At 34.5% G+C, this 14,828-nt stretch overlaps 1 protein-coding gene across 1 annotated transcript; it reads right to left on the reverse strand.

Annotated features, from left to right (window-relative positions):
- Nucleotides 1-10,316: 10,316 nt before the first annotated feature.
- On the reverse strand, nt 10,317-13,718 carry LOC128556723 (uncharacterized). The gene is made up of 2 exons (XM_053542376.1): nt 13,629-13,718; nt 10,317-10,821 (listed from the first exon to the last, which is right to left on the reverse strand). The coding sequence occupies exons 1-2, from the start codon at nt 13,641-13,643 to the stop codon at nt 10,531-10,533; spliced, it is 306 nt and encodes a 101-aa protein (XP_053398351.1). The 5' UTR covers nt 13,644-13,718; the 3' UTR covers nt 10,317-10,530.
- Nucleotides 13,719-14,828: the final 1,110 nt, after the last annotated feature.

Here is a 14,828-nt window from a genome sequence, read left to right on the forward strand (position 1 = left end):
ATCATGTTAACTTGTTGGTTGTTATATATTATGTACTTTTGGGATTAAATATGTTTAAACTTAGTATGGAAAATCCCGCCAAAATCTGATATACAAAATGTAAAAAAGATATGGCACAGTGTGTTCTATTTTAAACATACACTATCAAAGCTGTTATAATCTGACTCACCGGAAACTAAACTTCGCAATTATTTATGTAATTTAATATATGATAATACATGTATATGGTTTGTCGGAATTGCTCTCTCATAGATTAAATGCGATACTCGTGAAAATATTGTATATGGTGTTCAGTCGGCGAAATAGATTTCGAATTAACACAATTCGAACAAACAAATATCCACCAGTTCGTATGTAAAAAGTACATTGGTTTATTTACACTGTCTTGTGCCTTTGGAACATGGTGCGGGTAAGAGTGAGGTTAGGTGCACCATAAACAGGTTTAAGCTCCCCAGTGGTGGTTTTGCCACTGACCGTTCCAAGGCGGTGCCCCACTGTGTTCCTGTATTTGTTTGTTTTGTCTTTTTGTGTTCATGTTTGTGTATGGTGTGCAAGAGTTGTTCGTGTGTGTCTTTGGGGAGGCTGCGTTTTTTGAACGTGGCTTTCCCTGTTGGATATTCTTCCTTGTTTGTTTTACTGGTATACCTGCAACCATATTCATTTTGTGAGCGGCTATTTTGTTTGATTTGTTTTATTATGCAGATCACACTTTGTGAAGTCTGTAATGCAAATAAATTACAAATGAAAGAAAAAAAGAAAGAAACACTTTTTGTTACAGACACAATGTTAATAATGAACACTGTGTATAGTCCTTGTAACACTAGCATTGTAATTGTTTGGGATAGTTTGTCCCTTATTCAATCTGGAATACCGATATTTACTAGAAATTATTTGAAGTTGTAAAAATGTTTTGGGGTTTCTTCTTATTTCTATTGTTTAAAATATGAAAAACGTTATTTATTATACCTAATGGAGTAGACGATAATGGTAAACTGTTATGCTGAATTAAAAAATTAAGTATTCAAGGTTCATGATGAGACTTTAATAACATTTTGAGTAGCTGTTTCAAATGAAATACATTGCTTGCATCTGTGGCGACATCTGCTAATAGATATCTCAGCAACATAACAAAGACCTTTGTGTACAGGGGAAGGTTGCAAATATACGTGTACATTTCACTTCGTTACAAATAGTATGGAACTTCAACTAGAATCCCGTAGTAGGTGAGATGTTTATTCATTATTTTATATGTCCGAGCTTTAGCTTCAGTTGAACGTGATGCAAGAAAATTCCCCACTGCTCTGACGATAAAAATCTTGATATTTGAATATTTTGATTTCAACTTTCATATGAAACGTCGATATACTTCTAGGTTTAGTTGAAAATAAGCATGTCTTTCTTATTACTGTGTATAATTCATTTTAGTTATTGAATATGAAGTTCTTTTATCAGAGGTGAAAGTAACTGTGAGATGGACAAGTTTAAATGATGTTTATTATTCGGTGTTGTAGCATTTTGGCAAGAACAGCCAGAAATAGATTACTCAGCTTGTTTACCTGCTTAGGGACATAAGGTACATGTTTAAAGCAAGAATATTCCCTTCCCCATCATTGATTAAGAACATTTGGTTACATTTAGGACACAAGGCATGAGAAACTGTCCCGTTAAAATCAGTTACATTTGAAACGAGTTTACACAAAGGACAAGTAAAAGTTGCAACTTACAATCCTTTCAGGGACTTCATTAGCTTTTCAGCAACCACTGATCCATGAATACGATAGTAGTCTTTTTCTCTCTGTGAAAGATCATTCAACGTCCAAAAGACATCTATAAACTCCAGACCCAGAACATCTGCATTCTCAACTCTAAAGAAACCCATATCACCCCAGTTTTCTCCCCACGAATTCATCAAACGAAGACATTTGCTGTTGTAACTTGTCAAAACAACTGCATGTCCGCTTGGTCTGGCATTCTGACTCCTTGCACTTATGTCTAAGTCTTCCTTTTTCAAAATTCCGCTTGGTTTGTTGCGAAAGAAACTTCCGAACGTGTCCCACTCATCGTCGGTGAGTCGAAATTTTGAAACAACCGGACGCTTTGCGGAAATTGCTTTCAGTGCTCCGTTAACATCTACCTCTTTACAATGCAACCGATAAATTGGGCAAACTTCTTCAAGTACTCGAAAAGTACTTGCTCCATCAGATCCGTGACGGTCGATCATGTCGTCACGGAGCTTTTCAAAATCTGGATAATCACCGTCTCGACCGAGAATCCTATGCATAGCTAAATGAAGAACTGTTGCTGATGCGTTTGCATAGCAAGTCCCACCTAACTGTTCACGTGCTTTGATGCTGGTGTTCTTTTGGTTAATGTAAACATCAAGCGAAACAGACGCCAGTAATTCTGTTAGAGCATCTTGACAGCAAACAGCGTTACGTGCGAGATCGCAGACATCTTGCAAATTGTCTGGATGATTTATTTGAAGAAACAACTTGGTCTCATTGTTTGCTATATCCATCCGCCACCCATGTTTGATGAATACTGTCCTTGTTATCAAGTTTGTCGGGATGCATGAACTCAAACTGAAAAGAAACTTTGCACCATCCTCCCAGTCTAACTCACTAGTGCTGTACAATCTTCGAGGTTCGAATTTTAATGATTTTGAAATGTAACAGCCAACTATCTGAACGTCTAACGTTGCTAATTGCCGCTTAATTTCGTGAATATCACCTTTGTCTGTTGGACGGCCGTCTGACAAGATAAATAATAACTTCTGATGATTTGGATATATAGACATCGACCTCAAGAACAAGTCTGATGCCTGTCTTAATGCGGAGTATAAAGGTGTTGTACCATAAATGAATGGCTCAACATCTTTAAGCAATTCTTTAGCCCTCTTGGGAGTAAGATTCTCCTCTCTTATGTACTCGCGAATAAAGTGTGCAAGATACAATACGTTAAATATAGACTCGTCACTGACACTTTTAAGTACAGGATTATATTCAGGCACGATCGACTTCTGTAGAATTCTTTGTATTTCTTCAACTGTAGCTTGCCGAACTATACTCATTTTTGTTTAAAAGCCTTGGAATTTATGACTGTTATTCCAATCACGGCATGCTTTTGGTAAGCAGTCATCAACAAAATAACTTACAAATCTATTGTCTGTTCTAAGCTGACAGAGAAATGACATCGCTATGTTTTCAGACACTGCCTTTTTAATGGTTTTTTTCTTTGCCCACTTTCTGATTGTGCATGCGCCATTCTTTTCAAGAATTTGAAATATTCTTTCGATAGTTTCATCGGTCGCAGAGCCCAAAGGGGCTAACAACCTTGCCTTTTCAAATCTGTTATATTGAATTGTCGAAACAATATCAAATACTTCTTGACGATTTGGTGCCCCAACTCCAACAATAAATGCATAGTTACTTCTAGATACATCGTATTTAACTAGGTTATCAATCACTGTAAAAATTGAACATATCCAAGTTTCTCCTTGCTGGCCGATGTTATTCATATCTGCTACGGCACTCTACATAGAGGCAGATACATCGAGAAGCATTCCAATAAGAGTAGACATGTCAATTATGAAAGTTGAATTCCCAGTTTCTATAAATTATATATATAACTATAATACGGATATGCTGAAGAAAAAAATACTGCCACAATCCACGCAAAGAGTCTTCTATACCTTGAACTTTTTCCAATTGTTACGAAATGTTAAGTAGTGTCTTTACTCCAAAATTTAGATTGTACTTGCCAATATTATATTATTTCAATCCATAACAATATTGCACCGGAAATGTCACATGTAAAACATTTCAAGTGTGTGTTTTTTTCCCAGAAAGTGCTAGTCGCGTTTGAACACATATCTAGGACCTAAAATGAATATCGCATTTTACAAACCTTTCGCATTTCAGGAAGTAAATATGAATTATACATTTGTACATGATTATGATAATGACTGACTAGATAAAAGATACAAACTTTGATTGTTGTTATCTTGATAAGATAAATGTAAAATATGAGATGTGATCCCCGGTCTCTCATTCCATTTTATGTGATGTTCATTGACACAATATATTTTCCACGAATCTTATCGATGACAGTGTGTTGACATTATAAATCATGTAATAACTGTCATGTAAAAATGTATTTGTATTTATATGTCACTAACATTTATCTGAAGCAAATTAAAAGAAACTCTTATATGTCTTCTTTTGTTAAAACTAATCACCTATTATATTTTGATCTAAAGTTTATTGTGTTTTTCATATTTGTCATTTAGAATTTGATGACAAGTTTTAATCAAACTTTATGTCTTGTTATAATTGTGTTATTTTGACAGACCATAAATCGAGATGACCAACATTTTTTTTATTTTTAGGGATACTTACTGAGACTCAAACAATCATAGCACAGACCCCTTTGACTGCAGATGGCAGTTTTCTTATTTATTCATACCTCATATTGGTTCATATATTGGCAAAAATACTGCTTTTACAGGATAAATCAACGTCTGAATCATTTGCTTGTCCATGTGTTGAATACTGCAATAGGGGTGACTAGTGGCCAGTGCAAACACACTGAGCATTAAAAAAACAACAAAAGTTTATTCAAAATGAAACACCTGCATTAGCGGATGTCCTTGTATATTATATTTATAAACCCCCACTACGAGCTTCACCTGTAACAAAAATATATTTTTAGATTTCTTGGTTTTCCGAAAATATCACAAACTGAAATACCGCCTCGGTAGCCTAGTGGTAGAGCGTCCACTTCGAGTGCGGGAGGTCGTGGGTTCGATCCCCGGCCGTGTCATACCAAAGACGTAAAAATGGCACTAGCAGCTTCCTCGCTTGGCGCTCAGCATTAAGGGGATAGTGCTAGGCTAGGACTGTTGAAAAGAAGTTAAACCCGAACACACACACACACGCACGCACGCACACACACACAAACTGAAATGGATTAAGCTGCACGCGTAAAACGCTGTTGTTACGTAGTTTGCCCTGAGTACAGTTTAACCATTTGAATATGCATGAAGACATGCTTTCAGAAGGTGCAGAAGACAGATGGACATAATCAGGATTTTTTTCGGTGCAATTGTCTTCGTCTAATAGTTATAATCAGTAGTGCGTTTCATTATCCCTTTTGAGCCTCAAAATATCCGATTGTTTTAGTTCTTTTCATTTTCAGATGACAATTGAGCTGAAGTTTCATCAGGGCAGATTTCATGTTTCTGTGTTCATTTTTCATAAAACGGCAAAGGATAAACCCCGATTTCTGTCCGGTGACTGGTCGGCTCCCAGAAGTTTTGAAACGTTTAATTTTCGTTTGTCTCAGCTATTTCAATTTCCTTCAAGAGATCGACTTGAGTCCGTTTCATATTTTAGAAACTATAATATTTCATAACCATGCCGTAAAAAGGTTTCGCAACAAGAAAAAGCAAATTAAATTTGATTGCAATATAAAATAATCACAGGCTGCAGCTTTCCCTTTTGTAATGGTTTGGTTAAGGAGGTGGGTAACCTTAATATTTGTAAGTGCGCATGCCCAGCCGGAAGCTAACGATTTACGACGATATTTACGACAAACTGAATGTGTTTGTATATCCAGTCTTCTGAAAAAAATCATGAACCTGTCTCCGATATGATGCTTCATAGTTTAATAATACAGATATATTGTATAGATTGCCGGTCAGGGAGAAACGCTTAAAAACATTGTTGCCCTAAAATGACGTCATTGTCGCCATAACGTTACGTATCAGTTACGCGCAAAATTAACAGTTTTTATTTTGAAAGTACTAAATTCTATGCATTTTCTTCACTTGAACTATTTTCAAACAGCCATTTTTTTGCTGAAATATTTTTTTATAAGTCTTTCGCTCTGAATAATGATCAGTTTTTTGTTCTTTTATTAGTTAAAATGAAATGTTATGCAGAATGTCAGAAAATGGATGATGATAACTGATGTTATTAGGAATACACTTACTTATTATGGCCATTTTCAAAAGAAATATGGCAGTTTGATTTGTAATACATATTTTTCAGTTTCCGTTGAGAATTTGAAATAAGGCAAAGCCTCAAAGCGAGCTCAAAGAAATCGGATTTAGCTAAAAAATATTATGCATAATTAATTTGTCACAAAGAAACTATTCACTACTCGAAAGAATTCGCGAGAACCTATTCACTTGAAAAAAGTCTACATTTAGTGTCACCATACCTGTAACAGTGAATATCATACGTTGCAAAATTTATGGGAAGCCGGTGTCACGGTGACGTCAGTACCGCGTTCCCGTGGCTTTCTGCTTATTAATGACATTTTTTTCCCATTATCTGGCTGTTGCTTGATCTTTTAAATGAAAATAATATTTTTTCAAGCAGCTGGAAATCTTTCTTGCATTATTGTTGAGTGATGAATATTTTTTAGCAATTGAATGAAGTTCTGTAGTCACTGCGGAAAGAAGTATTTCCTGTGAGCACCTGTCCGCTAGGGTGCGCTTTTTAAGAACTTCCGACGAAACTTCTCAAATCCATCAACAAGTGTGAAAGTATACTTGCGTTACTGTAAAGCTCGATTCTCGAGCAGCTCTTCGAGCTCGCTATTTCAAAACTAAGCTAAAATTGTTCAAATTTCAGTAGAAAATTGTGGTTTCTTGAATTTAATTGATGTTACCATGGAAACGAAGCCCGTGACCTATATATCTAAATGTAATATTCAAAAGCGTTGACACTGGTCTATTTAAGGAACTCAGCCACGGCCTTTTATTTGCATTTCAACAATATCTATGGAAATAATAGTAGCATGCAGAACGATTTTTCAATAAAAATGTCAGACGAAGGGTAAATAAATGCAAATAAGACGAAATATTACTTACGTTAGAAAGAAGATGTTTTAAAGCTACACTAACAAGAAAGATTATTTTATTTAATGTTTTTACGAGAAATTACGATAAAAAAGCAAGATATAAACTATTTTTAACATCTCTGTTGCCATGGTTACTTTAAACTTTAAGAAAAACAGATTACCATGTAATGTGCTTGGTATTTTGCAAATAATATTACCCAGATATTCCATGTTGGTCATTAACAACAGAATGGCACTGAAGCCGTGAAGAACCTGTTTTCAAACATAGTTGTTTAAAAATGAAAATGCGTTACCATGGAAACACGAGCCCTGTGGCATATACATTTCTAGCTTATATTAGAAAGCTATCGCGCATACTCATAAAATTATCAATTATGCAGACTTCTACGGATTACAATGAAGCCGAAGTTCACTGAAAAGTGTTAAATATCTATATCCTTTTTGCAGGGCCATGTACTTCAAACCTGGATAAAAACTGTACTTGAAGGGACAGAGGTAAACGAAATGGAGTTTGTAGCCATTAAAACATTAAATAACCTAAAATACAAAAAAGAATGCTGCGGTTATATTAATTTTAATTTACTCTGGTAACAAAGTAACATACCTCCTTAAGAATCAGTATGAGGCAACTTTATGAAGATTTTCCAAAGGTTATATCTTTGCATTTGTGTCTCACATTGCATGTTGAACGGAGGAATTATAGATATTGATTCATCAAAATTGATATATCGTTTCTGTTATGACACTATTTAAGTCTTACACGTGTGTTTCTTTTGAATCAGTTTGTTTTTCCTGTATCTTGTTTTAGTATGTTTTACAATTACCAAACAGTTTTGAGTATAGACTTTACTAGATCATTTAGTTCTTATTGTTAGTATCAGATGGAAATGTTTTCCGAACAAAGGCTACATTACAAACTATTATTATAAAGTGTGGAGGTAAGTTATTTATGCATTTGAAATATATGCTTTTGTGTACCTGTAATCTGTGTAGCATATTAAAAGATTTACTTTGTGCATTGTATATATACAATTCCTTAAGTGAACATTTTGTCAAATATCTTTAAAAGATAATAGATATTGTTTCATCAGAATTGATATATCATACAATAAAACATAAATCATCAAAAACCATTTCTGAAATATTACAATGTAAATAACGTAAATATCATCGTACAATGTTATAATTATAAAACATATTCAATTCAGGAACATACCTCACTTTTGAAAATTCAAAAAAATGCACATAAATAAGGTGTTAGAATTTTAAAAGAGAAAATTCTAATTAATGATTCATGATCAATGACCTCTCAATGATAGAGGGTGTTGATTTCAGCCCTGCCACAATACAGCTAGCGCATACTCACAGCATTGCAACTAATAACTTCAAAACTCTGATTATGGCTGCAGTTTTGAACTGAAATTAAATTGTGTTATACCCGTTAATGCAGAAATCATTCTTAAAAAAATAATTATGTAAAAAAGTAGAAAAAAACTAAACTGTGTTTGTTTATTGGAGTGGATTATAGTAGCACCCACCAGCCAAGTTGGCTTATTAGACGCCTACATACATAGAACAGCGTTTCTTCCCGTCTTCCCGATTCCTTTCTAATGTCAGGCACTAGGCAGGTAGGTAATCGGTAACCGTCATTTAACTAGTTGGAGGCTCACCAACCGGTCTCTCTTCAGTAACAGGTCCCGCCTCTGACACGGCTCAAACCTTTGACTTCCTGATTGCGGTGCAGGTGCCTTATCCGTTAGGCCACCGCAGCTTATGTATCATATTGGTATATATGTCTAAAACTAAGACCGCCGCGTAATTATCACACTCGTAGTAGTATTACCTCGCGTGTGATAATCACGTGACACCGAGACTAAATATAAGTTTGCACATTTTTGTACTTTGGGACATGAATCACATTGATGGTAACTTGAGCCAATAAGGTGTAGTATGCATTCATTGGAATTACATTTTTTTTAAATTCCATTTCGTTAAAATTTACAATAAACATTTTTTACAATATACTGTAAATTTGTACTGTATATATATCTAATATTTGTATGTCCGGTTTCTTTATTGTGATTCAGAGGCTAAGGTGACCGATTCATAATCACTGACCTCTCACTAATTGATGGTGTGGATTTGAGCCCTGCCACAATACAGCCAGCGGATACTTACAGTACTGCAACTTATAACTTCAAAACATTGACTGTACTGATAATGACTGCAGTTTTGAACTGAAATTAAATAGGTTTAAAGAAATTACACCTTGAAATATTCCATTAATTTTGCTTTTGAAGTTATTTCATTTGACATGAATTTCCTAGAGTTATCTTTTAATTCCATTAAGTTTGCTTCTAAAGTTATCTTCCTGTGTTTAATAAATGATTTGCATTTTATTTATCAGATAAAAGAAATCACTTTTATCAACTTAAACATAACCCTTTTTATAATGTTAAAAGAACTGTTGACATAATCTTCAAAACAAAAATCTTGCTAATACTGCTTTGTAAGAATTATGCAACTGTCAGTATCTTATCAACAGTTCTAGCTAGCTGTATGTCTTGTTACTTTGCAATTAAAAAAACTGTTTCTGTATCAAAACTGTCAAAAATACTGTAAGTCACAGTTTTTTTTTTGGTTGTTTTTAAATAAGGCTTTTCACTGCATCAAAACTCGCACGCTGATTTGCCAATATTAGCAGTTACTTTTCCTAAGAGTAAATAAACGTCTAAGATTAAGGTTAACGTAACCAAGTACATTTAGTCACAAAAGAAAGCTATTTAAATAGTTACATTACAAATCATGATTTCATTTGCAGGTTTGTGAATATATCCATAATGTATATACATATATCCATACATGCCATATATTGCTGCTTTACAAGGGTCTGTTTTAACATGACTATGCCTACTGGATCTTTGTCTTTGTATACCATAATGTTTGTCTCCCTTACTGCAGTAGTCGCTGATTAGTGTTTTTACGTATTCGACTATATGATGTGAGACAACACGAGTTGTTTGGTTTGTATAATTGGTGCGGCTTTTTTTAACTAAAATTCTTCACTTTTGCTTTTCTATATTTTATTTGTTTATCAACGGTCAGAATCTAGCAATATAGACTTTACTGTGTTTATCCCACTAATTCATTTTCTCTCAAAGAATATATCACACTCACCAGCCATGTAATGATATCCATACTAAATCTGTTTTAGAACCACAACATGTCTAATAGAGGAACAGGTCAGTAGCAGAATTACATATAATGCAAATATGCTACACGGCTACACAATTTCTTGGCTTTATAATCTAATTACCCTCAGGGTACATACTAAGAGATTGCTGCGGACATAAACAACTATGGTCTTGGTACTGTTTAGACTGTATATCAATAAATATCATAAAATTCTGTACGTAAAATTAAAATGTTTTATTGTATAATAAATTCCAGAAGCGAATTACGCGTTACACCAAACAATATAGTGAAAAACGTTCCATATAAGTGAACAGATGTAAAATAAAAAAGACTCATATCTAAATTTCCAAATCAATCGTCATAAAATCAAGGTATCATTGCACTTATTAAAGGCAGCTTTTCAAACATTTTTCATAACATAATATTAAGCAACCGTTTAGAAAACAATAGAGCTAAACAAACATACATTTATAAGATCTGAATTGTCGTTGATAATTTGTTCAAATGAAACTCGATTTCATATGTATTTAAATTCACACAGACCATAATGTCTTTGAGTTTCGCACTGGTGGTCGTTCCATTGGTAGTTATACTCTGAATCCAATTTAATGCATACAGTTCCCTCCTCCGCACGCTGATTTGGTTGGCCACTTCTCCAGTTTGTGTATCCGGCTGACACGTTTGTTCCATCCAACCATTTAAACGTGTTTGCTCTTCCACCACCAAGTCCTGTACCGCTAGTCCACACATCATCATCACCTGAATATAAATATAAAGGATTAATAGCATCGTCAGACAATCAAGGAAAGTTTAAAATTCTAGGTTTACAATTACCAACCAGGTCTTGAAGAATTAAATGCTTGTGTATTTAGTAGTGCTTTACTCACAAGACTGGAAATACTCTACCTGATTTATTTTGAATCGTCACATTTACAGTACAGGTATCCTGAATTTTCATGTTCAAGCGTGTACACAGAAAGTACACGATACTGTCCAGTGCCCACGAAGCAAAAGCTTGAATAAGAATGAATTCAGATTTTGTGTTTTTGTCGCTGTTTAAAAATAATAGAATGACACTAATTATGAGAAAGGGATGTGTCCAATATATGCGTTTCCGCTCCACCATACAAACTGACAATGCAGTAGTGAGTTAACAATATTTGTCCAGTATAATAAAGTGAACCTAAAATTGCATGCTCGTGGTTATCAAAGATGAAATAACTAAGAATCTTACACAAAAAATATTCATTTAAGGCTCCGACATAGACTGAAATATACACAACAAAGGCCTATTAAATGAGTCAACCATACATGTGCTGATATAGCATAAAGGTCGTAATGGATATTAGAATAATCCAATAGCAACATCTTTTCCAGTGCATAGTAGTACTTACACCCAGCAAGAGCAATATAGATAAAAATAAACGACCGCATACCGAAACAAACTGACAGCAAGGAAGGTGAGAATTCTTCTCACCGGCCATTCACCTCAAACATTGCTTTCCCTAGATTTCTGCTAATTCAGTCTGCTGACAAAACATTTTAAATGACGAGCATCTCTCTTTTTGTGATTGCGAAAATACTTGAGAGTGTAGCTTGTGCTCAAAAACCAGTCAAGATATTGCGTACAGGGGACCTGCTCGTGGAATTCGTAAGACAAGCTCAAGGACAAAATTTATTCAGCATGGCATCATTTTCCAATCAGAGCAAGGAAATCCCTGTCATTAACCACTAATCTAATTGTTATTACAATATACTGATTTTAAACCAAATATAAATAAATACATTTTATCAAAATGGCAGTCGTCATGGAACTATGCTTAGTTCAATAAAACTTGATGTGATAAAACCTATTCTAAGTGAATGACACCAGGGGAATAGATTTGTTCGCAGGGAGGAAGTTATTCTTTCTCGCTGTCGAATAAGTCATGCCGTTTGACTCATTCTTATCTTCTGAACAACGAAGATCAACCTGAATGTGTATCATGTCAAGCACCGCTAACTTAATTGACTGTGTGGACTTTGCTCTGCAGCGCAGTACATACTATAACGTTAAATCTTTGAAAGAGTTGTTCAAAAAAGTTTCAGTCGTCAATGTTTTATACTATTTAAAGCAAACAAGCATTTATCCCAAAATCTAGACTCCATACACCCAGCCATTATTCTATATCGGCCCGATATCAAACCGACGTCGTTGTCTATAACGGCCTGATATCGGCTTTAATTTCGGCTGCAAATAGGAATGATGTCGGCCCGACGTCGACAGACGGTATCGGGCCAACATCATAATGACATTGGTCCGATATTGGCAAACGATATTTGGCCAACATCAAAATGATATCGGCAGAACATATCGTGGTCGCGAAATAGTGTGACACGCAGTGCTTTATCAAAGTTTTCTTAAAATATACACTTTATAAATTCTCAGAGTAATTTTCTTGATTACTGATGTGTCTCGCATCAGGGGTATGATGCTTATTTAATTTTATTGATATAATATTTTTCACAACTATATACTGCATGTTTTATACAGTTACGTAAGCTTTCTGTATATTCTTAACACTATTAAAATTGTTCAATTAGAATTGTAAACATATTTATATTTTCATATTTTTGTAAATATAATTATTTCTATGGCGGCATTTTACATAAAAATAAAAATGCATCTTAATTATTACCTCCCTTTATTGCATATAAAAGTTTGATAAATACCGTCTACGAATTTTGTTTGGAACCTAGTTTGATTAATTCTGGCATACATCATAGTTGCTTAATAAATTCGCACGTATAAACAATTAGATTACTTTTTCACGTTTATCAATAATATTTTGAAAAATATAGTTATATTAGAGAATCCAATATCGGCCCGATGCCAATCCGACGTAAGAAATAGTTACACTGATTGATGTCGATCTACCGATTTCAAAATTTTGCGGCATTACAACGGCCCGACGTCGGCCCTACATCGGCACATTTTGCCGACATTCCGACATTATACCTATATCGGGCCGATATAGTCATCCTGGCTGGGACATTTTGATCACACGTTTCGCGATTTTATTATGTTCACAACTGTGCTATTTTTATGTTTATATATATGTGTTTACAGAAATATTTTAGAGAATTTTTTTCTAATTTCGTTTTCAGTACAACCTCTTCTCGACGATATATGGCCTTTTTTGTGTCAATTCACCGAAAAATAACCCGCTCACTCATCTTTTCCAGTGTATAATACTTACACCCAGCAAGAGCATTTTAATTTATGTTTTCTCATCATATAAGCTTTTAAGGGACATAAATCTTTTTCAGTGTATAATATTTACACCAAGCAAGAACCTTTTGCTCTATGTACTTTCACCGTATCAGCTTTTAGGGATATACAACCTTTTCCGATAAATAGTGCTCACACCAACCAAGAATATTTTATATCAATTTCTTTTATCGTATATTAACCTACATCATTCCCGATGAATTATACTTACACCGAGCTATAGCATTTTGCACCATGTTCCTTCGTCGTATTAGCTTTTTAGGGACATACATCTGTTCCGATGGATATTACTTACATGCAGCAAGAACATCTTGCACTATGTAATCGTTCTCTTCTTTTGACTTCACTGTTGCCAACTGCCCGCCTAGCACCTCGCATGTCTTCTGATAAAAAAGTAAATAACAAATAAGTGATAAAATAATTCTTTGAAAAAATCTGAATTATTACACTCGTCGTCCTGTCAAAGATAAGCGAGTCCAAATCGATTCCATTGCAACAGGAGTTAGCTTTCTACAATACCGCCATAAAATTGCTAAAGCATGTTTTCTGAAATGATTTTTCAGACGCATACGCAGGTATTGAAAGGAATGCTTCATTACAATTGCATCAATTGTTAAAAGATTGATTTAAGACAACCTTATTCATTAGACAGTTGCAGAGAAGACGAAACAACTGGATGAGCGTTATGGATATCTGTTGGAATTAACATTATCAACACTAATTATGTACTTAATACCAGCATTTTAACAATGATCCTGCAGGTGCAGAATAGTTATACAAGTTATACATTCCGTCACAAACAAAAGCTTAAAACATTGTAAAAGGGAGCATGTAAAACAATTTCTATCCGTGTTACCTTTGCCTCCTTCCAAATCATGCGCTGTTTTATTAGCCAAAACACTGATACCTGCGCAGTGTCTCCGGTGCCAGTTGATTTTTCTGTCAGAAATAATAACAGAATGACAATAAGCTATGAATTATGTTAGCTGTACAATTATATCCGAAGCTATTGATTGCATACTTAATAACCGTGCCTTTTTTGAGAACGTGTAAGTGCTCATTAAAACCTTAAACCCTCTATTCTAATATTGTAGCATAGAACTGACTCAACAATACCTGTCAAATACTCAAAACGAAAATACAAGAGAAATTATTGGTACGTCTTGATATTTCAATTTTCATTTCCTGTTATCAAAAATTGTATAAGGTAATACACTCAGTGTCACAGACAATATCGGATAAATATCCAACAGGAAAATCTAAGTTCCAACAAGGCAGTCCCTTCAACCATTGACTTTACTATTACATATTATCAAATATAGAGAAATGTAAATCCGAAACCGATGCAGCGATACCCAAAATGTTAGTTTCCCGGGATAGATAATACTGAAGAAAAGCAGACAGAGTGATGTATTTCAAATGCAAATACAAATATAAGGTCTAACAACATACAAAGGCATAAAGGGGAAATGCTCAGTCCTATTAATATAAAACT

This window comes from Mercenaria mercenaria, chromosome 4 (assembly GCF_021730395.1).
Source record: "Mercenaria mercenaria strain notata chromosome 4, MADL_Memer_1, whole genome shotgun sequence".
Taxonomy (NCBI): domain Eukaryota; kingdom Metazoa; phylum Mollusca; class Bivalvia; order Venerida; family Veneridae; genus Mercenaria; species Mercenaria mercenaria.